At 50.5% G+C, this 15,088-nt stretch overlaps 1 protein-coding gene across 1 annotated transcript in view; it reads right to left on the reverse strand.

Annotated features, from left to right (window-relative positions):
- The window catches only part of SNED1 (sushi, nidogen and EGF like domains 1), a 115,570-nt gene that overhangs the window by 31,400 nt on the left and 69,082 nt on the right, over positions 1-15,088 (reverse strand). The window contains exons 7-16 of the mRNA XM_077826480.1: positions 11,315-11,428; positions 8,389-8,502; positions 8,089-8,205; positions 7,067-7,192; positions 4,285-4,389; positions 3,429-3,542; positions 2,451-2,567; positions 1,013-1,129; positions 813-929; positions 69-182 (exon numbers count right to left, since the gene is read on the reverse strand). Of these exons, the coding sequence (XP_077682606.1) occupies positions 69-182; positions 813-929; positions 1,013-1,129; positions 2,451-2,567; positions 3,429-3,542; positions 4,285-4,389; positions 7,067-7,192; positions 8,089-8,205; positions 8,389-8,502; positions 11,315-11,428 (1,155 nt within the window). The remainder of the gene's footprint in view (positions 1-68; positions 183-812; positions 930-1,012; positions 1,130-2,450; positions 2,568-3,428; positions 3,543-4,284; positions 4,390-7,066; positions 7,193-8,088; positions 8,206-8,388; positions 8,503-11,314; positions 11,429-15,088) is intronic.

Raw genomic sequence — 15,088 nt, forward strand, 5'->3', positions numbered from 1 at the left:
CCGGTCTTGCTCAAGAGCAGGGTTAGTTCTCTGGGCTGCTCCTGGTGTTGAGGCTTCTTGGCTGTTACCTGACTGGCAGAGCTTTCCCACATATCCTGCAGGGCACGCGCAGGTGTAGTTGCTACCATTGTCCTCGCAGGTGGCTCCGTTTTCACATGGACTCAGGAAACAAGGAGAAGGGGCTGGAAAAGAGTATCACAAATGGCCATGGACATGCTGCCTGGAGCCCTTCCTTCCTCTCCGTGCTGCATCTACAGTGCTACCTGGAGACGCTGCCAGGCCATGGGGATGTAGGGAAGAGTTCCTAGGAGCATTAAAGCAACTGCCCTTCAACTCCACTAACACAAACCAGTGCCAGCGTACTCAGCTCTCAGAGGATTTTCTAGGGCACCCAGCCAGGCCTATGGAGGAGTTGGGTTACGACTGGATGGGTGCTGGACTCACTGGGCAGCGATTACACTAGCCAGCCATTGAACTCAGTCTCTGTGGATACTGCCACAGACTGAGCACAGCTCTCTGCTTGTGTGCTTCAGCAATCAGGGATTGAACACACGCCCTCTGTTAAATGGCCAGAGACACCATTGACTGGGCAATGGCACCCAGTACCCCAAACTGCCTGACTGTGGCTTCTCCAGCTGAGGATGCTCCCCTGGTCAATGTTCAGAGCCCGTGAATGACTCCAAGCCCGTTGATTGCCGGCCTAGTAGCCAAGCATTGAACGGCAGACACTGGGTCTCTGGATAGTGACTCTGAGCTGAGCATTGGAGCCAGATCCCTAGTTTCTCCTCCTTGCCAGTCTGCCACGCTCGTACCTATCTCACAGTGTCGGCCCGTGTAGCCTGGGGGACAGTCACACTTGTATTTGCCGATGTAGTGGAAACATGTGCCCCCGTTCTGACATGGCCCAGAGGCACAGGAGTCTGGTTTACCTGTGGGCACAAAAAAAGCCATGTTAAACAGCAACTAATGCCTTCCCAGCTTTCCCCTCACCAGCGCTCAGCATTGTGGGTACCTATCTCGCAGTGCTTCCCAGTGAATCGGTAGGGGCAGGCACAGTGGTATTCTCCGTTTGCCTCCTTACATGTCCCCCCGTTCCGACATGGCCCGGAGCTGCACAGCCTTGGCCTGACTGAGGAAAGAGAACACAGGCGGAGGGGCCACGTGTGAGAAAGCATCACCCCTTGTGCTTTCATCAACAGGAGCGGGGATGGCTTCAATTCACCCCCTCTCATGGGCTGGCTGCTTCTCCCACAGCCCAGCCACCCCCTCCTGGTGGGGCCACTGGGGGTTACATTCTCCAGCTACTCAGAAACAGCCACAATCTCCTACCTGGGGGCGCAAAGTCAGGTTTAAAGAAATCCAGTCAGGTACCTGATTGGCCCAATTGTCAACGACGCAGAGCACGCACAGCTCCACGGAAGCCAATGGCGCTGCAGGTAGGAGCTCAGCATTGTGGACACACAGGCCACTTAAACACAGGAGCCTAAATATGGATTTAAGATCCTGACTTTAGGCCCTGCCTAGGTTTGAAAGTGCTGGAAAATCAGCACATCCACTCTTCGCCTAAGCTGTTCCACAGCATCGCTGTGTGCCTTGACACAGCTTGTGCTCTACATCAGAAGCAGCTGCAGCGACTCCCATGTATATCTGCCCTGCACAGCAATGCTACCACCTGTCTATCGTTTGAACTGGGCAAGTCACCCACTGCTCCCCAATGAGGCAAAGACTCCTTGGATGGATTGCATAGCACATGAGCCATGCACAACTTCAGATATCAGAGCGGATTAACCATTGAAAGCCGATAGCTTTGGGAGAGCCACCTGTGCTTCCCGAGACCGAAGTTGCCATGGCAGAGGGGAATGCAAGCAGGGTGGGACCCTCGGGTGCATCTTTCACTCCGTCCTGAAATGAGCTACAGAATCTGCTCAGTGCTGGGGGAGCCAGACAGTCCCAAGAGATGTCCTGAAGGGAAGAGACCTGAACAGGCTGACGCGCCATTCTGATTTTACTGTCCCACTTAGCATCTCTGTTCCTCGGTGGTTTCCTAGAGGCCAAGGCTGTTAGTTCTGCCCCAGTCTCTCACCTTCCCCTGCCCCCATAGCCAGGAGTGGAGTTTCCCCACTATGAAGAGCCAGGAGATATTGCACTGGCTCTTACAGCAGAAGGATTTCTAGACTACTCATCTGCCTTAAGGGACTTTAATTTTGCTCCAAACTCTGGTCTGTAGCCAGAACTCTTTGTAGGTGACCATTCCCCAGCTCGACTGAGCTGCCCAACACAGTAACAGGAAGGGGAGCAGGAATGCTGGATGCAGATGTTTCCTGCTCCTGTGCTGCTATGCTGCATGGGGCTGGGGTCTCCTGAACACAGACTAACCAGAATGCATGGCAGGTGGGATATGCCAAGGACCCCTCCCTGCCCCGTCTCTCCAGCCCATGCCTCGGGAGTACCTTTCTCGCAGTGCCTGCCGTTGAAGCCCCGGGGACATTCACAGGTGTATGAGTCATCATGGGCTTCGCAGGACCCCCCGTTCAGGCAGGGCTCTGAGTCGCAGGGAGATGGCACAGCTGAAAAACCACAGATGGGACCAAACAGTTAAGATGATCAACGTAAGTCCTACCAGGCAGAGCAGGTCAGAGTGGCAAAACCCCACAGGTGCATCTAATCTGCTCCTTCCTTGTGGCAGGGCTGGCTGGCTGGCTCCCTGGTGTTCCTCCCTGGCTTTATCGTTGCAGGGCTTGTTGTGGCCTGCACCCTGCTGTGGGCCACTAGCGTTTACACTGTAGCCATTTGCAGGGCTGCTAGGATTAGGCCGAGCTTCCAGCGTTCCTGCAGTGGCATGACCAGGTCCCACACAGCAAATCACCCGAGCCCATGGGACTCTCCCCATTGAGTTGTGGGTCAGGCCCTCTCTGCAGGACTTGGCACCTTGCTCTGCCCAGCTGTGCAATGGGGACAAAGAGCTGACCCAGCATGTCCAGATAGGAATGAGGTGCTGTCATCACCACCACTTCGGGGACACTGCCTGGGGGACACGAGGGAGGATGAGGGCCTCTGACACCCCTGAATGAGTGGGGCTGGGGAGATCTACTCCCTATAGGAGCTGCTAGGAGTCTGGCTCCCTGGTGTCCCGCGCTGTCCTACCGGGATGGCTCATCCCTTTGATGTGCTCCCTGTCCCTGCCTTGTGCTGTAGCAGCTCACTAAGCCATGTCACAAATGCCTGACCTCCTCCATTGCCACTCCCCCCACCCCCTGCCCTCCCCTCTCCTCTGCTGCTCCTCTATCACTGTAGGCACTCTGACAGCCCCGCACCCTGCAGCTCGGATCCCTTCAGCCATATTACGAGTGCCTGCCCCGCCCAGGTCACACTGCACCCATTCCATTGCCCCCCAGCCCCTCCCTGCGCCCAGACCAGGCCAGACTCACAGTGGTTGGTGCCATAGTCCGTATGACACACGCACAGGTAGCTCCCACCGTACTCCATGCAGTAGCCCCCATCCGGACACTGTGTGTTCATATTGCAAGGTGTAGTGGTCACTTCTGTGAGAACAGCAACAATAGCCAGTGTCCTGTGAGTGACCCCCCAGTGCAGCAGCCAGAGGCCAATGGCTGGTCAGTGACCCCCAGTGTGCCAGCCAGAGGCCAACATCCAGTGAGTGCCACCCCCCACAGTGTGCCAGCCATAGGTCAGAGTCCAGCCATCTGCTCAGCCAGCTCAGGGCCTGGAAAGGACATTCTACAGCGATTTTTTACTCTTTTTCTGCTAAGAAGGAGCTGGAGGAGGAAGTGACCCTGTTCGAATCCCACCATCCCTCCTGCCAAGGAGGGGCTATTGCAGCTTTATTTGGATCAGTGCGGAGAGCTCAGGAGTGAATGTGTATGGAAACCCAAACCTTCCTCTCCTCCAGGAGACAGCAGCCAAGTTAGGGAGGGTCCACGGGCTGCAGGGTGTGGAGCTAAGGACTGAACAAATGGGAAATAGTCTATTTTCCTTTGTCCCAGAGGAGGTGACTCTCTGGTGCTCAGCCAGGGGCTCCAGTGGAGAAGAGTGGGAAGGGGAGGACCTCAGAATGTAGCCTCCCTTTGGCTCTAGAGCAGAGCAGAGGTTGGTTGGTGGAACAGCAGATGTCTGTGATAGAGAATAGTCTCTGAGGGCTAGCACTCCATCAATGGCTGTGGGACCAGCAGGACTCCTAGCTTCTCTCTCTATTTTCAATTATAAAAGAAAGGGGAAAGGAAGGAAATATGGGCATTTGATAAACTGGGAGATCTTTGCTCTTACCAAATTCACAGAGAAGTCCAAAATATCCGGGTGGACACTGGCAGATGGTGAAGTTTCCATCCAGACACTTGCCCCCGTTCCGACACTCGCAGTCCTCAGAGAGCTCTGTACAGACAGAGATGGCAAACGGAGGCTCTTTTGGGACAGCTGAGTCCATGCTCTAGCTAGATAGTTAGGTGTTTATCAAGTTGCTCATCACTGTGGAAACCAAGTGACTCTGACGAGGAGTAAACATGGAGGCCCACACAGATTCCCTTGAGAGAGGAACCTGCATTTCATTCAGCCTCCCAGCAGAACCTCCCCTTTCTTCATCTAGGACATCAGAACTTTAATCTAATTAACCTCTAGGAGATGGCAAATCCCGAGCTAGCTGCACCTCCCTGTTGGAGAGGAGAGCCACTGCTTATCTGAGGACATCCTGAACTCTGATCAACCCTTGATCTAACTGACCTGATCTCAAATGTAACAGTAAAATTGTTCAAGACAGACATTATCCAGAGATAAAAGTAGATGGGAACCTGGGAGGCAGTGACCATGAGATAGTCGAGTTCAGGATCCTGACACAAGGAAGAAAGGAGAGCAGCAGAATACGGACTTCAGAAATGCAGACATTGACTCCCTCAGGGAACTGATGGGCAGGATCCCCTGGGAGAATAACATGAGGGGGAAAGGAGTCCAGAAGAGCTGGCTGTATTTTAAAGAATCCATATTGAGGTTGCAGGAACAAACCATCCCGATGTATAGAAAGAATAGTAAATATGGCAGGTGACCAGCTTGGCTCAACAGTGAAATCCTTGCTGATCTTAAACACAAAAAAGAAGCTGACAAGAAGTGGAAGATTGGACAAATGACCAGGGAGAAGTATAAAAATATTGCTCAGGCATGCAGGAGTGAAAGCAGGAAGGCCAAATCACACCTGGAGTAGCAGCTAGCAAGAGATGTTAAGAGTAACAAGAAGGGTTACTTCAGGTATGTTAGCAACAAGAAGAAAGTCAAAGAAAGTGTGGGCCCCTTACTGAATGAGGGAGGCAACCTAGTGACAAAGGATGTGGAAAAAGCTAATGTACTCAGTGCTTTTTTTGCCTCGGTCTTCACGAACAAGGTCAGTTCCCAGACTACTGCCCTGGGCAGCACAGCACGGGGAGGAGGTGACCAGCACTCTGTGGAGAAAAATGTGGTTTGGGACTATTTAGAAAACCTGGACAAGAACAAGTTCATGGGGCCGGATGTGCTGCATCCGAGAGTGTTCAAGGAGTTGGCGGATGTGATTGCGGAGCCATTGGCCATTATCTTTGAAATCTCATGGTGATCGGGGGAGGTCCCGGAAGACTGGAAAAAAGCTAATGTAGTGCCCATCTTTAAAAAAGGGAAGAAGGAGGATCCTGGGAACTACAGGCCAGTCAGCCTCACCTCAGTCCCTGGAAAAATCATAGAGCAGGTCCTCAAGGAATCAATTCTGAAGCACTTAGAGGAGAGGAAAGTGATCAGGAAGAGTCAGCCTGGATTCACCAAGGGCAAGTCTTGCCTGACTAATCTAATTGCCTTCTATGATGAGATAACTGGCTCTGTGGATGAGGGGAAAGCAGTGGAGGTGTTATTCCTTGATTTTAGCAAAGCTTTTGACATGGTCTCCCACAGTATTCTTGCCAGCAAGTTAAATAAGTATGGGCTGGATGAATGGACTATAAGGTGGATAGAAAGCTCGCTAGATCATCGGGCTCAACAGGTAGTGATCAATGGCTCCATGTCTAGTTGGCAACCAGTATCGAGCGGAGTGCCCCAAGAGTCGGTCCTGGGGCTGGTTTTATTCAATATCTTCATTAATGATCTGGAGGATGGCATGGACTGCACCCTCAGCAAGTTTGCAGGTGACATTAAACTGGAAGGAGTGGTAGATACGCTGGAGGGTAGGGATAGGATACAGAGGGACTTAGAGAAATTAGAGGATTGGGCCAACAGAAATCTGATGAGGTTCAACAAGGACAAGTGCAGAGTTCTGCACTTAGGACGGAAGAATCCCATGCACCGCTACAGACTAGGGACCAAATGGCTAGGCAGCAGTTCTGTAGAAAAGGACGAAGGGGTTACGGTGGACGAGAAGCTGGATATGAGTCAACAGTGTGCCCTTGTTGCCAAGAAGGCTAACGGCATTTTGGGATGTATCAGTAGGGGCACTGCCAGCAGATCAAGGGACGTGATCGTTCCCCTCTATTCGAAATTGGTGAGGCCTTATCTGGAGTACTGTGTCCAGTTTTGGGCCCCACACTACAAGAAGAATGTGGAAAAATTGGAAAGAGTCCAGCGGAGGGCAACAAAAATAATTAGGGGGCTGGAACACATGACTTATGAGGAGAGGCTGAAGGAACTGGGATTGTTTAGTCTGCAGAAGAGAAGAATGAGGGGGGATTTGATAGCTGCTTTCAACTACCTGAAAGGGCGTTCCAAAGAGGATGGATCTATACTGTTCTCAGTGATAGCACAAGGAGTAATGGTCTCAAGTTGCAGTGGGGGAGGTTTAGGTTGTATATTAGGAAAAACTTTTTCACTAGGAGGGTGGTGAAACACTGGAATGGGTTACCTAGGGAGGTGGTGGAATCTCGTTCCTTTGAGGTTTTTACAGTAAGGCTTGACAAAGCTCTGGCAGGGATGATTTAGTTTGGGATTGGTCCTGCTTTGAGCAGGAGGTTGGACTAGATGACCTTCTGAGGTCCCTTCCAACCCTAATATGCTATGATTCTATGATCAACCTCTGGCTCAAGAAACCCCCACCTCTGCTACTTACTGTCTCTGCAGTCAGTGCCCATATATCCCTCTGGGCATTCACAGACATAGCCTTGTTCGGTTTCCAGACAGTTCCCCCCATGCTGGCATGGACTGGAGAGACAAGCACTTGGCATTCTGGGCCCACCTGCAAAGAGTGAACATCAATGAAAGACTGGGCAGGAAAAGTCAGTCATTTAAGCCAAGGAGGGGTCAAAACACCCCACAGTATCCCTCCAGGATGTTAATGGGAGTAACTCCAGAGATGAGTCGGGTCAGATTGGCCAGCAGGGTCAGCTCCAACAGACAGGCAGGTCCTCCCGGAAAACACTGGTTGCCATGCCACGGATTGGATCAGCCTCCAGCTGACTTCAAAATTTTGTATTGGTGACTCGTTTCACACAGAAAGCCTCTGAATTTGACCCCCTCCTTATAAATTAAAAATACTTTTTAATATATTTAACACCATTATAAATGCTGGAGGAAAAGGGGGTTTGGGATGGAGGCTCACAGCTCATGACCTCCATGTAATAACCTTGTGACCCCTGAAAGGTTTGAGAACCCCGGCCATAGCCCTTTTGTGATCGCTTCCCACAAGTGACCTGGCAGGAGCCTTGGTGAAATGGCTCATTTCAGATGAGTCCCTCTGTGGGACACCTGGCCCTGCACCTTCATCTCCTGCCACGATCCAGGGGGAGTTCTACCGAATCTGCTGCTCGCTCTCCTGAGTGGTGCTTGGGGGTAGGACTTGGGGAGGATCCCTTCTGTGCTCCCCTGAGGTCAGCTGGGGGCTGATCCGATCCATGGCATACAGCCTGCTGCCAAGAGACCCCCAAGGGCTGGGGACTGCCCAGGCAATCTCCTTCTCCCTGGCCAGGCCTGATTCTGGGTGCTGGGAGGCGGTGTGACATAAAGCTCTATCTTGTCTGGGGGCTTCCCGCCCAGGGTAAATCCCAAGGGGGTTTCCACCAGGAGCAGCACAAAGCTGCTCAGAGTCGAGCCCCACATCCATGGCTGAGGGGGAAGGAGCAAGGCCGAGCTCACCATACTGGCAGTTGTTGCCGTAGTAGCCCGGCGAACATGTGCAGATGTAGCGTCCTGGGCGGATGTAGTTACAGGTCTGCCGGTTCCTGCAGCTCCTGTCCTCACATGGCGAGGGGTCTGGAGTGGGAGAGAGGGAGCCTCGGCTCAGCCCCGCTGACTCAGGAGTGCTAAGAGCATGGCTGGATGGAGCCTGGGGAGGGACAGCCACACATGGGCAGGCAGGAATGGTGAAGGGTCAGCCACGGACTGATCCCAGCCCTACACTGGGGCTCTTGCTATGGGCAGATAAGAGAAGGGCACCTGTCTCACAGCGCTGTCCCACGAAGGGCTCCACACACACACATGTGTAGTTATCCACCAGGTCGATGCAGCGCCCCCTGTGCAGGCAGGGGCTGGATTCGCACTCGTTTATTTCTGTAGGTGAAGAACAGCAAGGGGCTCAGGGCTAACCCTGGCTCCAGGACAGGCTAAAACACAACATGCATATCTATGGATGTGGTTAAGGCCCCCTGCTTGTTAGCTCTGTGTCTGGAGCTCTGTCTCTTACCACCGGACGTATAAAAAGGCCAACCCCCTCCTAGAGGCAGGTGACCAGCTTGGCTCAACAGTGAAATCCTTGCTGATCTTAAACACAAAAAAGAAGCTGACAAGAAGTGGAAGATTGGACAAATGACCAGAGAGGAGTATAAAAATATTGCTCAGGCATGCAGGAGTGAAAGCAGGAAGGCCAAATCACACCTGGAGTTGCAGCTAGCAAGAGATGTTAATAGTAACAAGAAGGGTTACTTCAGGTATGTTAGCAACAAGAAGAAAGTCAAGGAAAGCGTGGGCCCCTTACTGAATGAGGGAGTCAACCTAGTGACAAAGGATGCGGAAAAAGCTAATGTACTCAGTGCTTGTTTTGCCTCGGTCTTCATGAACAAAGTCAGCTCCCAGATTACTGCCCTGGGCAGCACAGCATGGGGAGGAGGTGACCAGCACTCTGTGGAGAAAGAAGTGGTTTGGGACTATTTAGAAAAGCTGGATGAGCCCAAGTCCATGGGGCCGGATGTGCTGTATCCGAGAGTGTTAAAGGAGTTGGCGGATGTGATTGTGGAGCCATTGGCCATTATCTTTGAAAACTCATGGTGATCGGGGGAGGTCCCGGATGACTGGAAAAAAGCTAATGTAGTGCCCGTCTTTAAAAAAGGGAAGAAGGAGGATCCTGGGAACTACAGGCCAGTCAGGCTCACCTCAGTCCCTGGAAAAATCATGGAGCAGGTCCTCCAGGAATCAATTCTGAAGCACTTAGAGGAGAGGAAAGTGATCAGGAATAGTCAGCATGGATTCACCAAGAGCAAGTCATGCCTGACTAACCTAATTGACTTCTATGATGAGATAACTGGCTCTGTGGATGAGGGGAAAGCAGTGGAGGTGTTATTCCTTGATTTTAGCAAAGCTTTTGATATGGTCTCCCACAGTATTCTTGCCAGCAAGTTAAAGAAGTATGGGCTGGAGGAATGGACTATAAGGTGGATAGAAAGCTGGCTAGATTGTCGGGCTCAACGGGTAGTGATCAATGGCTCCATGTCTAGTTGGCAGCCAGTATCAAGTGGAGTGCCCCAAGGGTCGGTCCTGAGGCTGGTTTTGTTCAATATTTTCAGAAATGATCTGAAGGATGGCATGGACTGCATCCTCAGCAATTTTGCAGATGACACTAAACTGAGAGGAGAGGGAGATACCCTGGAGGGTAGGGATAGGATACAGAGGGACCTAGACAAATCAGAGGTTTGGGCCAAAAGAAATCTGATGAGGTTCAACAAGGACAAGTGCAGAGTCCTGCACTTAGGACAGAAGAATCCCACCAAATGGCTAGGCAGCAGTTCTGCAGAAAAGGACCTAGGGGTTACAATGGACGAGAAGCTGGATATGCGTCAACAGTGTGCCCTTGTTGCCAAAAAGGCTAACGGCATTTTGGGCGGTATAAGTAGGGGCATTGCCAGCAGATCAACGGACTTGATCGAGGGACCCCTCCATTCGACATTGGTGAGGCCTCATCTGGAGTACTGTGTCCAGTTTTGGGCCCCACAGTATGAGAAGGATGTGAAAAAAGTGGAAAGCGTCCAGTGGAGGGCAACAAAAATGATTAGGGGACTGGAACACATGACTTATGAGGAGAGGCTGAGGGAACTGGGGTTGTTTAGTCTGCGGAAGAGAAGAATGAGGGGGGGATTTGATAGCTGCTTTCAACTACCTGAAAGGGGGTTCCAAAGAGGGTGGATCTAGGCTGTTCTCAGTGGTAGCAGATGACAGAACAAGGAGTAATGGTCTCATGTTGCAATGGGGGAGGTTTAGGTTGGATATTAGGAAAAACTTTTTCACTAAGAGGGTGGTGAAGCACTGGAATGTGTTATCTAGGGAGGTGGTGGAATCTCCTTCCTTTAAAGTTTTTAAGGTTAGGCTTGACAAAACCCTGGCTGGGATGATTTAGTTGGGGATTGGTCCTGCTTTGAGCAGGGGGTTGGACTAGATGAGCTCCTGAGGTCCCTTCCAACCCCTGATATTCTATGATTCTAGAGCTCTATCCTTATTCTGACTCCAACTCCAGGTGTGTGCATCTCCTTAGGGCTAGATCTCTTCTCTAGCTCCTCCTTCAGATGAATGCATCTGCCAGGTTCTAGATTTCTGACTTGCCTCTGACCCCTGCACTGTCTCTTAGAGAAAACCTAGCACTCTACCCTCCTCTGACTCCCAGATGCTTGCTTTATGCATCAGTTCTAGTGTACTTCTTTGTCTCTGCCCTCAGGCACGTTTTGATCTAGCTCACTCCACTTTCATTATTGACCCCCCACCCACCCACGTGGACCTCTCCGGTATTAGGTGTGGTCTCATCTCTGGCCTACACATACATCTTTTGGGGTCTTCACTTCCTCTAAGATCCTTGTGAATGCTTTCAGAGGAGAGTAATGATCTATATGGACCCAGTTGGGTAGGGATGGAGTTGAAAATCAACTAAACATACAATAATGCAAAACATCGCCCTCCCAATACTGCTAATTTGAGGAATTAGGGAGGTAGGAAAAGCCAACCCAAACATGCAGGGGGTACCTCCCTGGGAACAATCCGACACCTGCTGGAAGGCCCATAAAGTCACCTCAGTTCAAGTGGAATATATGAGATTTCACCCTAAGACTTCACCTCTCACTTGAGGCCATTCCAACACATGGTCATCCAATTGACTTCTTACCTATCTCGCAGGAGTCTCCTGTATATCCTGCCTGACACACACACACCGCTGTCTTGTTTGCCACTTGGCACTGCCCGCCATTCTGGCACTCCTTCATTTCACAGGGTGACTCCACTGCAATATTCAAAATAAACAAACGAGAGATTGAATCTGGTGCTGGGGAATGACACGCAAAGCTCAGAACATTCCCCTCCCAACGTGGAGCCCTCGCACCTTCCAAGCCCACCCCCATGGTTGCCATAAGGACCCGTCTCCCAGGCACCGCCTCCCCATCAGATACTTTGGCTGGAAAGGGAACTGGACTGCTGGTGTTTTTCCTCCCATTCAAGTCCTACTGCTGGAGAAAGGGAGAAGGATAGCTTGTGAATCCCAGGGCCTTTATGGAATGACAGGTCCTCAAAGTGTAAGGTCTTTTGCTCATCTTTATAGAAGCCACTAGCCCTACCATCAAAAATCATACCATCCCAGGGAGCCAAGCACCATCACACCAGCAGGGGGCAGCACTAATTAACTCTCTCCAATTCTTACACATTAGGTTTTTTTTTGTTTTTTTAAGTAAATCACATACCTTTGCATTACATTTCCCTCCCCTTTAGCACTTGCTCCCCTGAAGTCTGGTTCAACAGTGACATGCAAGGAGGAAGGAGTTATACAGAGATGTGGACCATGTAGGATGCTATTATCACACTGGGGCAAATCAGACAATAATTCCTGACTTAGACAGTTCAGCTGGTTCATTTACCTTCTTCCTTTGGGTGCTGGTGCCATGTTTGCTCTTGGATGTGTTTTCCTTTAGTAAACATCCACTTTCTTATTCGCTCCCTAGGACAAGTTATCTTATTGGAGGCCAAGATACTGCAGCTATTTAGGGAAAATTGCTGAGGCCCGTGGTAGTACCATGGGCCTGTGCTCGGACTGAGGTGGCTCATCCAGAGGAGTCCATTGCGCTGGGCAGGCGCAGCTATATGTCACTCTGAGAACAGCCCCCAGTAGAAACTCTGGTCAGTGTTTGTTTGCAATTTCTCCTGCTTGGTGTTTCTGGAAGGAAGCCCTCATGTTTGGCTTGCTCTGACCCTAAATGACAGCTGCCTGCCAGGCAGGTGTAGCTTTTTGTCCAGTTTCTGCCTGATGGCTCCCCGTAAAGAACTGAGCCAAAGCCCACTGGAGTCAATGTAAAGACCCCTTGGATTTCAGTCGGCTCCAGATGAGGCCCCAATATCAGAATCATCATCTGCCATGGCAGCATGCTTTGTACACAACCGACCCCAATCCTACAGCTCTTATGCACCCCAACCCCTGCAGCCTGGATTCGTAGAATGACTGTGGGCCCCATCAAACCATTGTGCATCCTGAACAGCACCTTGCCTTTTTAGACAGCTGGCCTGGGATGGGTATTCAGTGCACAGTGCCAGCTGTTCAGCTGTATGGACTCTGGATCACCCTGGATGTCCCGGTCTTTTATAACCTGGATGTGGGAACCCTACTCATTTGGGGCGGGGTGCCAAACATAAGCTTGACACAGCCCCTCTAGAGCCCCAGGTGGCCAAAGCTGAGGCATGTGCTATAGGGCTCTATGGGACAGATATGCATACCCCAACTAGGGGGACCAGCCATCCCTTATTTTAAGGGACTGTCCCTTTACCATTTGAAACATTAAATTGAAATTTATGACAATTGCATTGTATTCTTGAGGGCAGCAGAAATATATACTTGAGAGACAAATACATGCTATGTTAAGAGAAATGGTGTTTCCCTGCAATGTCCCTTAAAATAAAGTGTTGTCCCTTATTTTTCATGTGGCTCTCCCTTATTTCCAGCCAACAAAGGTGGTCACCCTATCCCCATTTGCCACGGTCCTCCCAGGGCCCCAGGCACCCAGCCTCTGTGACCCCTCCTCTCCAATGTTCTCCAGTTGCCACTGAATTGTCCCTGCTGGCCGGCTCTTACTCTCCCCAGCTGGAAGGCAAGAAGCATATTCACACCTTGCAGATTTACCCCATTGCCCTCTGCTGTCCCATCACCACTCAGCTGAGCTATCACAAGAGCCTCACCTTTCCAAAATTAGGCCTCTGAACACCCTCATCTGCTCTGAAGGGGAGAAGCATCAGCACTTCTGAAGGTTGACACACTGGAAGTGCATGGATCATAGGAGCAACAAGAGGGAAATCAGTAGGGAAATCTGCTTGGCAATTTAGATGACTGAAATATTGGCATAGAGAAGTATGGTTCTCTATGGAAGGAAGGACCGACTGGGTAAAAAGGGAAGGAAGGAACAGAAGCCAAAATAAGGATAGAACAGTTTAAAGAATACTTAGATAAATTAGATATATTCAAGTCATTAGGGTCTGATGAAATTCATCCTAAGATCGTTAAAGAACTAGCTGAAGTAATCTGGGAACTGTTACCAATTATCTTTGAGAACTCCTGGAGGACAGGTGAGGTCACAAGGACTGAAGAAGGGCAAACAGTACCGATCATTAAAAAGAGGAACAAAGAGGACCCAGGAAATTATAGAACAGGAGTGTGGGATGTAAGACACGGGAGGTAATTATCCTGCTCTAATCAGCATTTCTGAGGCCTCAGTGGGAGCAGAGTGTCCAGTTCTGATAAAAGATTTTAAAAACCTGACCTAAAAAACTTAGGCATGTTTAGTCTTGAGAAAAGACAACTGAGGGGGATCTGATAACTAATCAAATATGTTAAGGGCTGTTTTAAAAAGGACTGTGATTAACTACTCTGAACATCTACTGAAGGTAGGACAAGAAGTAATGGGTTTAATCTGCTGCAAGGGAGACTTAGGTTACATATTAGAAAAAACTTTAGGAAAAGCTCTGCGGAGGACATGCTTAAGTTTTGGGGAGACTTATGGAGCAGCACTGGCCTTGGAGTCTAGGCAGCTGGACCGTGGGATCCCACATCCTGAGAAGGCAGCAGGGGACTGTACCTTGGAAGGGTTCCAGAGAAGCCAGACTTAGACGCAGAGTCTGGACACTGCTCAGACTCAGTAGGCTTGGAAGTACATGAGATCCAAAGGTTGGATCCAATACAGCAGCCTGGTGTCCAACTGCAAGGGAGAACTCAGCCAGGGCTGTAATATCTTCTTGCCTCTCTAGAGAATGCCAACCACTTCCCGTCCCAAGGGATCAGAAGATCAGACAGGATGGCTGAGGACACGGACACGGATGTGTCCAGACTTGAATAGCTTGGAGCTAAGCTTCTGTTCTTTGTTTTAAGATCTCTGAGAACTCAGTGAATGGGTCTCCTCTTTGGATACAGCTCTGTAGAGGCTTACACAGGCCTATAAGATGGCTGATTTTTCAGTAGGTTGGTTCAGAATTTCCCTCACTGTTTATTGGCTTAACTGTCCCAGGGCACATAAGATACCCTCTTATAAAATACACTCAGCCTGGAGGCTGGAGTGTCTTGATGGGGTTCCATGACAAAGGATGCAGACTCAGGAGCCACACTGCGTGCTGAGCACTCTTGAAACTCTGCCCCTTATTTAGGTGTCTAAAGGGAAGCTGAGCTCCTCTGAAAATCTGGCTCCGATTGTGGGTGCTGAGAACTTGAACATCTGCCGTTGAGCTCTTAAAATATGGCCCTTGCTGCCATCCTCATGCCCAGAGGAGTCTGCACATGTCACATGACTGGGTGGATATGCTAATTCTTGACTATATTGCTGCGTGGATTAGCCTCAACTCAGTACAACACGGGCTGTAGCCAAAGTTCACTAAACCAATGGAAAGGTTCCCCTTGACTTCAAAGGGCTCTGGA

The sequence above is a fragment of the Eretmochelys imbricata genome, chromosome 9, assembly GCF_965152235.1.
Source record: "Eretmochelys imbricata isolate rEreImb1 chromosome 9, rEreImb1.hap1, whole genome shotgun sequence".
Taxonomy (NCBI): domain Eukaryota; kingdom Metazoa; phylum Chordata; order Testudines; family Cheloniidae; genus Eretmochelys; species Eretmochelys imbricata.